This window comes from Misgurnus anguillicaudatus, chromosome 3 (genome assembly GCF_027580225.2).
Source record: "Misgurnus anguillicaudatus chromosome 3, ASM2758022v2, whole genome shotgun sequence".
Lineage (NCBI taxonomy): Eukaryota > Metazoa > Chordata > Actinopteri > Cypriniformes > Cobitidae > Misgurnus > Misgurnus anguillicaudatus.
Genome location: NC_073339.2, coordinates 34,149,735 through 34,164,933, shown reverse-complemented (window position 1 = coordinate 34,164,933; position 15,199 = coordinate 34,149,735). Strand labels below are relative to the sequence as shown.

The following is a 15,199-nucleotide window of genomic DNA, read 5'->3' as shown; positions in this document are numbered from 1 at the left end:
AGAATTTATTACAAATTATTACTATGCTTTTTATGTTTGTTTAATTCTTTGCATATTCGTGTTTGTTTATTTTATTTTACAGTTAAACAAACTAACGGTAAATGAACGGTAAAGTTCCTAAACATTCCAGAAGAGAAAAAAACAGTAAAAAATCCTCCACTCATGATGAGTGTTATGGGTTTTATATTAGGTTTTACATTAAGTTGGAAATAGAAAAGCTACAAATTAGCTGAAAATTAAAGTAGTAAAATGTTTTAATTTGGTAAATAAATACCAAAACACAGAGAATGCATGCATCTCTGTTTGTTACTACATAGAGCATTATGTTAATACTGGCTCGTTGGTCTAGGGGTATGATTCTCGCTTAGGGTGCGAGAGGTCCCGGGTTCAAATCCCGGACGAGCCCTTCCGTTTTAATACATGCATTAGTTAAAAAAAGACATTGATTATAATTAAATGTAGCCTACGTGAAAATATCTCTTGGATTGCTCAAAGCAATTATAAAATAAAAATCAAACACAATGACAACACATTTATGCAAAATATTCACCATAAAAAGTTTATTGAATGATACATATATATAAATCAACATAATACAATAAGTGTTTGAGCATTTTGTATTTAAATTCACAGTTTGATATAATGACACAGCATAATATTCCCCTTTGTGAACTGTGAAAATAAAAGGAATTCAAAAAAAGAAGATTCACATCTTTACAAAAGTGTAGTATTTGTTTAGAATAAAAATATATAATAATCATGCTGTCTATAAATTGCCCATTCAGTCATATTAAACCTTAACATATAATATATATTAATATATTTATCTAATGAATCTAATTGATTCATTTTGCCTTGCGTACAGCTCTGCTTTAGTTTATGGGCCAGCAAAGAGATGCTTCCTCCTATTCTCTGTAATCTTTCTTTAAGTCATCTCAGTATTTTCCCCTTCTTCTAAATGCTAACACAGGACTCAGTTGAGGGGGAAAAAAACAGAAAATTGAGGATTTTGGAAGCACAATTACATCTCTAATAAACAATAAAACGCTGTGACTTAAAGCTATTTATGAACCCCCATTAAAAAATATTTGGCTTTCTAATTTTTTTTAAAGTGCACTGTTTCTGTTCACACATTGCCCTTTACAAACATTTGTTCACATATAAATGATTTTAAAACCTACAAACAGAAAAACAAGAGTAAACTTGTCCCTGCATATATCCATGTTAAACATCTCTCACAAACAAAGTTGTAAAAGCAATAATACAATGTTACCCATAACCTAGATGAACTCACTCGTGTGTTATATATAATGCCCCTTATTAAATGGTTCACATTTTAGTTCTCCACCTGAAAACCCCTCAGAGAAATCAAGAAATAAAGTTGTTGACACTTGGTTTGATAAAACAAAACGAGACACTACTAAATATTTTCGATTATATGATTAGTATGATTACAGAAACTATTCAAATGTGAATAATTGTGACATTTTGCAAAATGTAGCTTTATACGTCCTTGCAATTAATATTATTGTGGATATTATCTAGTGAAGAACAAGGACACTGACTAGACGCATTTGACTCGATAGGTTGACTCGACTCAAAGGTTAAACTTATATTTTTTATAGGTGTATTTTAAGAATTCAGGTGGGATATTATCATTGCTTTAATATCTTTATCATCATTGTGCATGTGCGTAGTTACAAAGAACTTACAGAAGTACATAGTACTTACAGTAAAAAACTACGGTATAAATCATGATTACAATTCATTAAACATGCCACCGTCTTACTGCTATGTAAGTAATAGGACTGGCTTTGGGAACCAAACACTTCGGTCTCGTGATAACGCCATGTCTTAACTCATAAGAGACAAGTATATCAATTCACAATCTCAAATGAACAGGGTGTGAGACAATGAGCTTGGTCCTTGAAGCAAAAAAACAACGAAACATGCAGAAGACATATACAGGATCTGTGTATACACATTCAATTTGATAATAATAGCCTATAAAAAGAGAAAAATTCACATTGTACAGGTTTGACCCGATTTGTTTCCAAAAACTACATTATAAATGTGATGGTGTGTGCATGTAGAGTATGTGTGTGTGTGTGTTTATCTACTTATATGTGTGTGTTTTGCACAACTGGTACCCTCTGACCTGCAGAGGACAAAACAGAAGAAAAAAGACGAAGATGTGTTAAATTCAACAATGATCATCTAAAGGTCTGTTTGAGGATCATATCCATAGCACTCTCAGCTTTGTCCATAATAGTGAAAATCCTTTAGGACAATGATTTCTTTCATGGACTAAGAGCTATGTGTGATCCATCAACTCCTCCCATATGCTTTCATTGCTTCCTTCTGTACAAGAAGGGGCTGAGATATACAAAACACCCCTTAACATCATTGAAGATGAAGCACGTCCGTTGATCAGACTTAAACGAAGATGCAAATTCTGCCCCATTCACACCTGGAAGTGTTTGGCTCAAACGTGGCGCTTCTTGTGCAGGGCGAGGTGATCGGAGCGGGAGAAGGTGCGATCGCAATCCGGGCACTGGAAAGGCTTCACGCCCGTGTGCTTCCGAAAGTGACGAGTCAGCTCATCGGAGCGGGCGAACTTCCACGTACAGCCTTCCCACATGCACTTATACGGCTTCTCTCCTAACACAAAGAAAGTTTTATTAAACATTATGAAGAGTTGCACAGTAAGAAGTAAGCATAAGAAGTCCTTCAATTTACCTGTATGTGTGCGTCTGTGAGCTTTGAGATGGGAGCTTTTGGTGTAGACTTTATTGCACCCGTTAAAGTCGCACCGATGAATCCGACGCTTCTTTAACGGATCTGGAGACTCCACCTTTCGACGTACAATTACAGAGTGTGTGTTACACCTGTTTAAAAAAGCAAAGAAAGATAAATGTCAACCCATTATTTTGTTTAAAGTGGTGCTATATTCCTTTTAACCACCAGGGGACAGAACAATGCCATACTTGTATCTAATGCAGTGGTTCCCAAACTTTTTCAGCGTGCGGCCCCCCTTGTGTACGGTGCATTCCTTCGCGGCCCCCCAAAGAAAATTTGTGACAAAAAACTGTTCTAAAACTTAACATTTTAATAAAACAAAAGCATTAAATTATACAAAAAAGTAGTGCTTTTGGTTAGTAGCCTTATATTTTTAGGTTTAATTACACAGAATTCATGATAAATTAATGTATTTCATAAAATGTCATAAAACTGGGGCCTCCCTGGCACCATTTTGCGGCCCCCAGTTTGAAAACCACTGATCTGATGCACAGTTTTGTATTTCAGCCACATGTAAACTGATGCATGCTGTTACTTATCAAAGCTATTTGACATGGTAAAATATTCTGAGGGGCCAGAATGTCACTGAAATTAAGGGGTGGGTTTTTTAGATCCAAAACAGGGGGCAAAAATATAGAATCCACCCCAAACCCCCAATAAAATACATCTTCCTGAGTTTAAATGTAATTCCTATGATATGATACTTTTAATAATTAACTTCATTTTTTTGTTTGTCACTCACATATAAGGAAATGTTTAAGATACCAGCATAGCAAAAGTTACAGAAAGACTTTTGTTGTAAGTTCCTGTTAAAAACTACAGTATGCTGTAAATTAAACACTTCCTTTTCCCTATACACCTGACCCTCCCTGTCCGGTCAACCTACATCATTTACATTTTTTCTCACTTTTTTCCACTTTCCGACATTTGTTTCTAAAAGTACCTGTATAAGTTTGGCATCCGCACCAATATAAAATGATCAATCTGACTTTTTTTCGCCCTGCCTTGCACACATCCCTCATTTCCACTAAACGCTGCGTTTTAAAGTTTCCTGATGCTACCACACCCAAATGAAAACATCAAGCATATAAGTCTACACTTCAAAAACTGGTAAGCATGCATTTGTACACGCTCACACACAGATAGATTCCCACCCCATGCGGGTTTCTAGAATACATGGAGACACATTGTCTCTGAAGTGCATGATGGGAGATCTTATCAGAGTAAAAGCAAGAAATATCAGATTTGACAGCAGGTGACACATCGCACTTGCACATCCATTCTTGAACCCACGCCTATTCTTTATGAAATTTGGGTCAAGCAGTGTCTTTGAATATATTATTTGAACACTTAAACTGTCCTTACATCTCCAAATGGACCAACAGGCAGACAGATGGATAGATCAGTCAGCATGACTGTGTGTTAGTAATAGCAGGTTAATAGTTTGGTAGTTTTAACAAACAGATGCACAGTGTTTACTGTATATGGGCATCGCTGTCAACGCTCAAAAACATGCACCCAAACCCCCTAAAATGACAAGCTGTGGCCTGTCTCTGAAACAGAAACGTGCACGCACAGATACTTTTTGTTGTAATTCCCTCTCTATTGTCTCTATTGTAAGATGCACATTTTTCACAAGTTCTCGTAATATGCATGAAATTGGTTGTGACCGTACAAAATAAACAGCAATTCAGTGCAGCACAATGTAAGAGTGTGTGTACGTTTAAGGATTCAGCACTTACTCGTAGTTTGGTGTTACAGTAATTACGGATGAGGTTGTTTCTTGGCTGTGAGAATCCTGGGAGTTTTCAGGGCGGGACTCCGATTTGATTGGCCTAACGAGCTCATGGTTATCAGGGGGATTCTCAGACTTCATAGCTGGGACTGAGTTAAAAGAGGTAAGAGACAAATCAATTATGCACGCAAACATACGTAAGGCTTCTTATAGTTGTCAAGCATTCAAACGTTCGAATAAGATCTTGTATGAAGCATGCAATTCGTAACATTTGCCTCCTTATCACTTATATCACCAAAGTTGTTTTCTTTATGTGGATTACAGTCAAATTAAGTCAAACTGATCCCATTGAATTGGGATAAGGAGACAGTTTTGAACACTGATTATTTATTCATTTAAAGGCGGGGTGCATGAAACACTTTGGAAAAGGGATTGGGGCCGAGTACCAAAACACATTTGTAGTCAATCAGCAATAAGGGGCATGTCTACTAACCGACATCATTGGCTGGGTTGCGTATGTGTGAGGCGTGTTTGTTTAGGTTGACATTTCAAAATGTCAACATTGGCTTTCAGAGATCATGCACCCCGCCTTTAATAACAGATTTTTAATAACTATTATATTTAACCAACAAAATTACGAATTGCAGCTTTAATGGCATAGTTCACCCCAAAAAATTGTGTCATCATTTCCAAACCTGTATAAAGTATATTTGTAATCAAGCTGAAAACAGAAGCACCATTGACTTCCATAGAAGGAAAGAAAAATACTGTGGTTGTCAATGGTGCTTAAAAACGGGTTGGATACAAACATTGCTCTAAATATCTTCCTTTGTGTTAAAAACTTATTTATAAAAGTTTGTAACAACTAGAGGGTGAGTAAATGATGACCGAATTTATCTTTTTGGGTGAACTATCCCTTTAAAGATCAAATGTATGATTTGATTTTGCATGTGTGATAAAATGTTCCCTTATAAGTCCCTTTGGATAAAAGCGTCTGCCACATGAAAAAAATTATTTTATGATTCCTTACACTGTTTGTGGTTAGTGGGATCTTCAGGTGTCACAGACGATATCATAATGGAGGGGGGCAGGTGTATGGAGGGGTAGAGGACAGATAACGGCTGCAGCATTGAAATCACGGGGATCATACTGGAATTTACGAAGGGAGTCAAAACCTGCGTCACCTGTCAAGCAAAAATACACAGAGGTATAAGAAACGACAAATGTATACAAAAAAAAGTTTTTTTTACTTAAAATTCTGACTGTGAAAACCCAACTAAAGTACTTTTTTACAATTTACTGTTTTCTACATAAAATCATCTTACATAATGTAATGATCATTTTGTAAAAAATAACCTTGATATCTTTAATATTGACTGAGTAAGGTTATGTCAAAGATAAGAATTAAGTAAGGAATAAATGACGATAGGCCGTTGAATTATTCGAAAAAAATGCACACCCAAGGTACCGTTACACCGCGGGTGTGCATTATTTTCAAATAATTCAAAGAACCGGAGTCAATTATTTTGCTTATTACCACTACTGGTGGTTATTTTAAGACATTTGACAGGTTAGGTGTGCGTTAAACAGAAAACAATCCACACCCGTGGAAAAATTTTCAACCAATCTGAATAAAGCATTTAACAGACCCATGGTATAAGATAAATTTAGTTCATTCGTCTCTTGGAAATCATAACATTTCTGGCATTGTGATGAAATGATGGCCGCACCATTCTTACCGCAGGCATGGGAAGAGCCATTTGTGGGTTCAGCTGTCCTGTCGGGGAAGGCCCGGAAACACTTCCTGTCATAGATCCGGAACCGGGACGAAAGCGCGTGACCGGGCTGATGTGCTCGTAAGGAGAAGGGGGAGTTGCTCTGGGTGATGACGAGAGAGACGATGAAGGAGATGAAACGGAGGATCTTTTGCTGACGGATAAGTCGACGGGTTCGTTTTGGGAGTGATGGGCCTCGTGGGACTGAGGGTGTGTCTGAGTGGAGCTCCCGTAAGGGTAGTGCGCTTGATAACTGTGCGGGTGGTAGTGAGTGGGGTACAAGTGGGCCGCGTGCGTAGATGGCAATACAACTCCGAATGCCTCCGACTGTTGTTTGATCAGGGCGGGGTAAGTCTGATATATTGACTGAAAGAGAGAAAAAGAGAGATTTTAAATACACATACATAATTGCACAAGCACAGAACAGCTGTGTTAAGCAGAATATAAACCAAAAGAAAGATCTCCAAACTTTGAATGACTGAGTAATAGGCAAATCCAGTTTCCCACCCCACATAAACATCTAACCTAATAAGAAAGGAATGCATGTCCATGTGCGGTCCAACAAGAAAGAAAATCTGAGAGTAAGAAGGAAAAGAGCACTGTTGGCTCCCATGTTTAAGGGCAACCTGGGTCGTATCCTCTCTTATCTCTAATTTCCTGTCTTCACTTCACTTTCCTGCAAATAAAAGGCAATCTTGTGCTATTACTCAGAATTCAAGGGGTCTCTGGCACTTATCCACAAGCTAATGACCCGGGGTGGTTGTGTGCCAGGCGATCCTATTGTGTGTTAGTTGGTAAGGAGGTTTATTACTGGAAACGGAAAGTGGAGCATTGTTTTCTTTAAAGTCACATAAACCGGATCCTAAGTACCAAACAACGCTGAAGAACCTTTCAGTGTAGTAGATAAAGGGATCTTTACAAAATAGCTGGGATATTGGAAGTAACCTCATTGGTTGGAAAGCTTGTTTGCTTTTATCTAATTAAAAACACATTTTTATAATCTACAAGCCTAAGAATTGCACTCACCGTCTCCATATCTGTCTTTATTGGGTAATCATACATGAGCATGGCTGCCGCCACTGAAGTTCTGGAAAACACAAAAATAAATCAGTTAGTAACAATCTTTCACATTAAAAATGAGTACCTGTAGGAGAGGTCATGGGTTAGATTTTAGGAATGATACAGGTATACAATATAAGCATCTGCCAAATGCATAAAAACATAAGACTCACATTGTGTATTGCATTCGATACATCGACAAAAATGCAAATGCAGGTGGAAATCTGTGGCTTAACCTACATGTGGATGGAGTTACACACGTACAAACTGTGTTAAAAATGACACCAGGAAGTCATTCTTCATTCCAAGCACACAGAAGCAGAGATGCATGAGTTAGGTGTTGAAACGGTAATTGCCGGTTAAAGTATAGGGGAGCGAGGGAATGCCCACGGCTATAAACGGACCATGTCTATAATATAATGCAATGAAAGTGTTATCTACCTCATCATATCATCAACCCATAGTGTAAACCTAAAAATACAAAAAGGTCAGATCCAAGCCACAAATATATCCTCTAATGATTCATTAACTGAACATACGCAATCTTAGCACATTTTTGTGGCTTAATCTCTGTTTAGATCTTGTTAGATGGTTTTGAAAAGCATCTTGTACTGTGTACTGTGTGACTTTGAGGGAAAGTACTCTGATTTTATCATCACATTACATTTATTTTGTTAAACTGTTAGAAAAGGCAGGTGGGGTCAAGTATTGGTCAAATAAGGGTATGTCCATATTTTACCAAACCAATATTGATAAAGTGAAAAACAAAACCAAGCAAAACAAATGATAGAGACACAACTTTTAAACAGAATTTATTACTTTTGAGAGCAGCAAATAGATTGGTAAACTTGTATTGACGTGTCAGTTCACTGTAAAAGGTGAATAGCTTGTTAAATTATTTGGTAACACCTAAACATTTTTAGTTTTTTAACTTAAGTATTTTTCAGTTGATCATATAAGTTGAAAAATATATTTTTTAGGTGTTACTAATTTACCGAGCCCCTAAGGTGACATTGGAGTAAAAAAAATCTAAAGTTAACTTTCATGTGCTTACGCAAAACCTTCATGTGCTTACGCGAAACCTTCATGGGCAGAATTTTTTTGCAAAGTTTAGTGTTGCGTGCTCACGTGAAACTATCGCGTGCGCACGTGTAACTATTGAGTTTAGTCTGCGTGCACACGTGAAATAGTTTCATATGTGCGCCCGATAGTTTCATGTGTGTGCGTGATAGTTTCAAGTGCACATGCGAAAGTTTCACTTTATTTAATTTTTTCTCCATGTCCCCTTATTTTTTCCCCCAATTGTCCCCAATTTTTTACAGTGTAGGTGGTAGGGGGTGTACATAACCCTAAAGTTTCAAAACTAGATGAACAAGTTGACCTCACAACTTGACTACATATATCCAATCAAGAAGCATTTTACAACACAATATATGTTGTTTAAGGTGCTGTCAACTTGCAAATGGTATACCAAAATCTCACTCAATACCATTTCAATACCAGGTGTAAATCACAATGTAGCCATGCAGCTGTCTCTCTTTAAATGACACTGATAAGAAGGTTATAATACACAGAAAGGAAACAGCTGAACTGGTAGCATAAGGTCATCAGATATCTCAGATATTATCTTGTAAACACAAAAGGACTGTTGATGTGGTCTCATAAGTCCTACAAGCTAGAGCTGAAGTTTGCATTTGCTGATTTTAACACCATTTTTATTTTTAAAGCAAAAGTTCACCTTTAAAAACATATTTTTCACAATTTTACCTCTTGTCACACCAGTTTGTAAAGACATTTCTTTAAAAGTTAAAATTACACAGAACGTGTCTCTGTGCTATTCAGTCTGGAGACCTGGCTGAGAACGGCCGGATGTGGGACACTTCATTAGTGTGCTATGAGACAGACTCTATAATATTTGAGTGCTTTAACAGTCCAAAGTCTGAGAGAAAGAGAAAAAGAGCTGAATGTAAAGTCTCTTTATACAATCATTAACCCAGGGCGGTGCTGTGAGCACACACACACACACACACACACACACACACACACACACACACACACACACATGCAAAACAATCCATACTAGGTACACTAAGTCCAGATACACTCCCAGTACATCCAACACTTGTTCCTTTCAGAAACGTACATATGTGCGCACGCATACATATAAACAGGTCTACTATTGCAAGAGACAATGCCAGTCACGTTCAGTTCTCAGATACACACACACAGAGGCTTGTGAAACGCTTTACACTCCCACTGGCCTCGGGGTCAGGTGTGGGTTAACAAAACACTGAAACATGCACACAAATGCATAAAGTTATCGAAAACTTACTAGTTAGAAAGGACAGGTCAAAACAGACTACTTAAACACCTTTTCATTTTCTAACACACAAAAAATTATTATTATTGTAAAAACAACATAAAAACACACATTCAGATGTTAAGTCCTCCACAAGGGATATTTTAATGAACACGCGAATGAGATTTGAGAAGTGCAGATCATTCGTCTTAAATTTCAATTTCAGTCTCTCACGCAATGCTATTGTATGGCTTCCTGAGAAGTGAATGTACGGTCATGTGGGCACTTTAGGTTTTTTGGTTGTCATTTTAGAAATTAAGTTATGTCAGTCCTCATTCACTTTCATTGAATGGAAAACAGCAGCTTAAACTTTATTCCCCACAGAAGAAAGAAAAGTCATAGAGGCGTAAAAGGTATAGATAGAAAGAGGAGTTCAGATGCAAAACCCTCTAAATACATTTTACATTTTCTCATCAATAAGCATTTTTTATCAGGTTCTTATGTTTAGCTTCAGCTATTTCACTTTAATGGCAATGAAAAGGTCACAAATTAGTCATTTTATTGATATTTAACATATGTGAAAATCTTTCGCTGCAAAACCCTCTAAGTGCATGCAAGCTTTTTAGCCAAAAATCTCTACTTCTAATAAAAAATCCAATCCTTTGGACATACTAAACAATTATAAACAAAAATTATTAAACATTGCAAATGATGAAAGCTAGAATGTTAAAATGAAGAACCGAAATATACATTAGGGGGCGCTGTGATGCAATAGGGTTCAACTAATTCAACGATTTGCATTCAATAAATATCATTATATCATTTTTTGACGGAGGTGGCGTTTAGTGTCGTTTGAATCTGAGCTCCTCATATATGTATCACATTAAAGCAACACCAAAGAGTTTTTTACCTTAAAATAACGTTTCCAAAAAAGTTTCAGTCGTTCATCCACTCGAAACAGGGTGAACGGCACTTTCACATTCACTTTGCACCCCTCTATCGGCCAAAACCGCACTAAAGAAGTTTCCAACTTTTTAGTGAAAACTACAAAAACTTGCTTTATGGCAAACCTACTATCCAATCAGAGCCAGCTATGCTGCAGTATATGACAGTGGCAATGGACAATTACGCTTCTAACCTGTAGGGGGAGCACAGAGCACTCTTTAGTGTTGCTTTAAATAAGTAAATCATTCAATATATGCCTGAATTTTTATGTGTCTTTAAATGTAATGGTCCTGTGTGGGTTTTTAATCTAGCGGTGAGATTGCGAATTGCAACCAACAGCTCAGTCGTCAGCTCACCCCTCAATTTCGAAATGCGTAGAGAAGCTATGGTAGCTGCAAGAGGACAAACATGTTGTCGACTGAGACAACGTAGGGACAAAACATGCACTGTAGAACAGTCTGTCCGTTTATGGCTACTGTAGAAACATGACGGCGACTTCCATATAAGGTGACCAGCGGTGTATATAGATAATAATTGCTCATTATAATGTAATAAAAACTATACAGTTCATTATGTATTTATATAATGTAGATTTTGCATTTCTATCATCCCTCTAAAAGTCCCACGTTGCACATTTAAAATCTCCAAATTTTAAATACATTGCATGAGCTAAAACATCTTTACGACTTAAAAATCCACGAGGGTTGTAACTGTTAAGCATATTCTTGTAAACAAAGATCTCTACAAGCACTTATCAAAGCCCGGCTTTTCTTTTCAACTTGTCTGAGGACGCATCAAAGCTCGCAAAGCTTTCCTGCTTCTAAGGAAATCTTAGTCAAACAAACAGACCTTTTCCAAATAACAGATATTGCCACAACCAGCACTGCACGCGTACGCAGTACCTCACTAAAGCAATATAAGAAGGGAGCGTTTTTTCCATGGATTTTCTTAAACAATTCTACAAATGAAAATTTGATCCGGGACAGGGGGAGAAAGGTGTTAACAACTGTCTTTAGGGCAATAAAGTTGGCAGCGTTGGAGTGAACCTGCTCAATTAATCATGAATCAGCCTTTCAGTGCTAACAGCAACAAAACCCACAGACAAACTCACACGACATTATTCTCAACAATCTCATAAAATAAAGTGGCTCTGCTAGATGTGGTTGCTACGCCGTGATGGGAGTGCCGACTAGCAATAAACTTCATAACACATTAAATACCAGCAATTATCATTCTATATGTAATTTAAAGAAGGCATCTTATTAATTTAATCTATTATAATTATAGTGCTAACTTAAAGTGATTGACATTTCTCAATATACATTTTTCCCCTGTTATATGTTTGACCCAAACCCGAATTCAGTAACACTCTTCACTTTACATAGCAGACTGGTGAAGTAGTCGAATGTGTTAATACACACACACACGCTTGAAACCACAGTATGGCAGTGTTGGAGATACGCTCTACCGAAGTTTCCTAGCAGAGAGAAATGGTCTGGTTTGCTGACAAAGAAGAAATGCAAAAACCAAAATTACAAAGTAGAGGAACTAATAGCAAGCCCATGTAAAACCAAAACCAGCTTGACAACTCCAGATAAATGAGCATTAACATTCGATGCCCACTGTTTATAACAGATCACACTAAGCTTTCTATAAGAGATGAGATACACGGTGATGATCACAACATGGAAAACTTCACTGATAAGCTTCATCTAACTGAACAAATTTAGCACGAAAGCCAAAACTGTGTCTCTCTGTGGGTGTATGTTATTGTTTCCATGAAGTGAGACTAAGGCATTTGGCGCGCTCTACGTGGGGGCTACAGTTTCCTCTTTGGCTTTTTGATGAAGAGCAGTGTTTTAACAATGGTATGCGAGTTTGACAATGATCCTAAATGAATAGTGTGTGTGTGTGTGTGTGTGCGTGTGTGTGTGTGTGTGTGTGTGTGTGTGTGTGTGTGTGTGTGTGTGTGTGTGTGTGTGTGTGTGTGTGTGTGTGTGTGTGTGTGTGTGTGTGTTTTAATAACATCAGAGTATTGATCCAAGGAAAGAGTCATGTCAGTGGGTGGAAGGTCTGTGTGTGTGTGTGTGTGTGTTCGCTCCCCTTAGGCTGCCTCCCATCGAATGCCGAAAACAGGAAAAGAGGCTCCATGTGCCAAATGGAATGTCTGACGCAAACCTCAACCCTGAAACAAAAGCTCAGGATACAACAGCCTTACTGACCCACAGTGAGAGAAAGAGAAAGAGAGAAAGAGAGAGAGAGAGAAAGAGATAGAGAGAAAGAGAAAGAGAGAGAGAGTCCTATAATGTAAAGATGTGGTTAAGTGAACCCACACGCTTTGCGAAACATACAGGACCAGACGTTTACTGTAAGCCAAAACAATAGGAGAATATGAGAAATCCGAAAAACTGTGATTGTTTTTTACCAGAACCCAGAACCAATAATTAAAAGTCATAGGATCATAAATCATACTGTCAAAAATAATGACATATAAATCTATACTGTAAATAATATAGATGACATTGAACAGGTAAAACAAGATGCAATTGGCAAGTGTACAGCAAACTGTAGAGAAACTTGCTAACACATGACAATAATAACTTAATGATACCTTATAATAATAAATTCACCTTATATGATGACTACCAGAACATGAAAACGTGAATGTACAAGAAAATATCAGGTTGATGAAACTATCAATATAGTGAGAATTAACAAATAATTTAGGATTTTAACAAAATGTTAAAAATTTAATACAACCGGAGTGTTACAGGGGCATTCTGTATTAGTCACAAAAGTGTCAAAAAAGTACTTATAAGCAAAGTTTAGTGCATTTAACTGTAGCCTATCTGTATTTATGGTGTGAAACTGATTAGTAATGGACTTAAACATTTTATAATCATGATAAGAGATTATAAATTTGGAGATGAAAGCTAAAGTTCGCAGAGAAACTATAACTGCAAATGTACACACAGGTTGTATTAACGCTAAATACTGTAAATACTGTACTTTTTTTAAATGGATACAAATGGAGCCAAATAAATTTAATGACGGCATTGACATGCCAGCTACAGTAAGTGCCAAAACACAGCAATGTTTCCAATAATCATAACAAATACACGAGAAGCCTGAACAAGCATCAGAAAAAACTTTGTTCAGATAAAGTATGTAACAATACAGTTAAGATATAAAGTGCAAAAATATTATTATTATGTATTTTATTGTATTCAGGCTAACCCACGTGAACAAATAATGTAGTATACTTCAGTATTTACTATAGTAAACTTTAGTTGAATTCCTAGATACTATGTGCTTTGAACCTTACTAGAAATATTAAAGTAGTCTATACTACAGTATTTACTACAGTATAGGTAGTACTATAACAGAAAACTGTAGTATACATTAACAAAATGAAGTAATTACTAGCTATACACTACGGTATATTAATATTTACTACACTAAATACTAAAGTACAGCATACTACAGTATTTTATCATACAAAAAACACGAAAGATTAAACGTTGGTTGATAACTAAGACAGGACAGCTTTATTTTAACATTAAAATCTAGTCAGTAACATACAACGAATCCTTACTTGCAAGTTGATGATAAAATCCTCAAATTGTAAGTTTGCCTTTAGTGAGTTTTCGCGAGAGGTTACGACAGCGTGAAACACATCCAAATGACACGGTCGCATTAAGCAGGACAAACCTTTGACGCGAAAAAAACCTCCCCGAGTTACGAAACAACTTCTTGTCCAAGTGTTTAAAGTCTCCCTGGAGAGCTGAGCGCGCATCACATGAGCGCGCCACTCAGTGGGCCGGGCGTGACTTGCGGAAGGTGAGGGTGGGGCGCGCTCACGGGCGAGTTCTTGCCTCCAGATACGAGCGAGCGGAGACAGGAGGGGGCAGAAGAGAAAGGGTTGGGTGTGTGCCTGCCTGCCTCTCCCTCTCCACCCTTTCCTTCCTTCTCTCTCTCTATCTATCTCCCTTCCTGGCAGGACACGCCTCGCAGAGTTTCAAAGATCTGACAACAAGCGTAAAGGTCACCCTCTTCTGCAACTATAGGACAAGATATCAACGTTTTTTGACCTCAAGGTCCCCCAATTGTCCACAAACAAGATTTGAAGCCCCCAACTCACAACTATACACAGTTAAACATTCTTAAACATAGTTGTTTATGCTTGTTTTTTTTATCGTTTTAAGCCACCTTAAAGCCCCCTATAGTGCGTCCCGTACACTGCTTTGCATGATTTAATATTATATTATCTGCGATTATATTTGTACACACTACAAAATAAAGGTTCCAAAAGTTTCCTTGTCGGGCTGTATAGGTTCATACTTTTTTTTTAACTACACAGTATCTTTTACTGGACAAAATGTTATTTTTAGTAAAATAATATTTTTAGGGAACCAAAAATGTAAAGAGTATTTGCATAGAAAAAATAACAAAGAAATCGCATGTAGTGCGATTTAATGAATTTTCACATTTAGAATGTTTTATTTGCATGAACTGCATGTTCTTATCTGTGTTTATACTTATGTGTGTTGAACTGTATGTTCAGTGGTGTGTTTATACACTGGGGTT

At 37.1% G+C, this 15,199-nt stretch overlaps 1 protein-coding gene and 1 non-coding gene across 3 annotated transcripts; one reads left to right on the top strand and one right to left on the bottom strand.

Moving 5' to 3' along the window:
• The first annotated feature begins 334 nt into the window (after positions 1-334).
• Positions 335-406, top strand: trnap-agg (transfer RNA proline (anticodon AGG)). The gene has a single exon. It is a non-coding gene; the product is annotated as a tRNA-Pro (tRNA).
• Positions 407-540: 134 nt separating this feature from the next.
• klf3 (Kruppel like factor 3 (basic)) lies at positions 541-14,499 on the bottom strand. 2 transcript variants are annotated; one of them, XM_055205633.2, is made up of 7 exons: positions 14,208-14,499; positions 7,336-7,396; positions 6,265-6,675; positions 5,565-5,718; positions 4,542-4,683; positions 2,740-2,888; positions 541-2,661 (listed from the first exon to the last, which is right to left on the bottom strand). In XM_055205633.2, exons 2-7 carry the CDS (start codon positions 7,375-7,377, stop codon positions 2,486-2,488), a joined length of 1,074 nt encoding a protein of 357 aa, XP_055061608.1. In that variant the 5' UTR covers positions 7,378-7,396; positions 14,208-14,499; the 3' UTR covers positions 541-2,485. The 2 variants fall into 2 exon arrangements, with proteins under 2 accessions (XP_055061608.1, XP_055061609.1); XM_055205634.2 differs by having other exon boundaries at positions 6,274-6,675; positions 14,208-14,488.
• Between the last annotated feature and the right edge of the window lie 700 nt (positions 14,500-15,199).

What these genes read in the sequence shown, in the direction of transcription:
- klf3 (XM_055205633.2), bottom strand. Translation starts at nt 7,377, where the DNA reads ATGCTCATGTATGATTACCCAATAAAGACAGATATGGAGACG. An exon ending in TAAAGACAGATATGGAGACG is followed by an intron (nt 6,676 to 7,335) that starts GTGAGTGCAATT and finishes TCTCTCTTTCAG; the next exon opens with TCAATATATCAGACTTACCC. An exon ending in TCACAGACGCACACATACAG is followed by an intron (nt 2,662 to 2,739) that starts GTAAATTGAAGG and finishes TCTTTGTGTTAG; the next exon opens with GAGAGAAGCCGTATAAGTGC.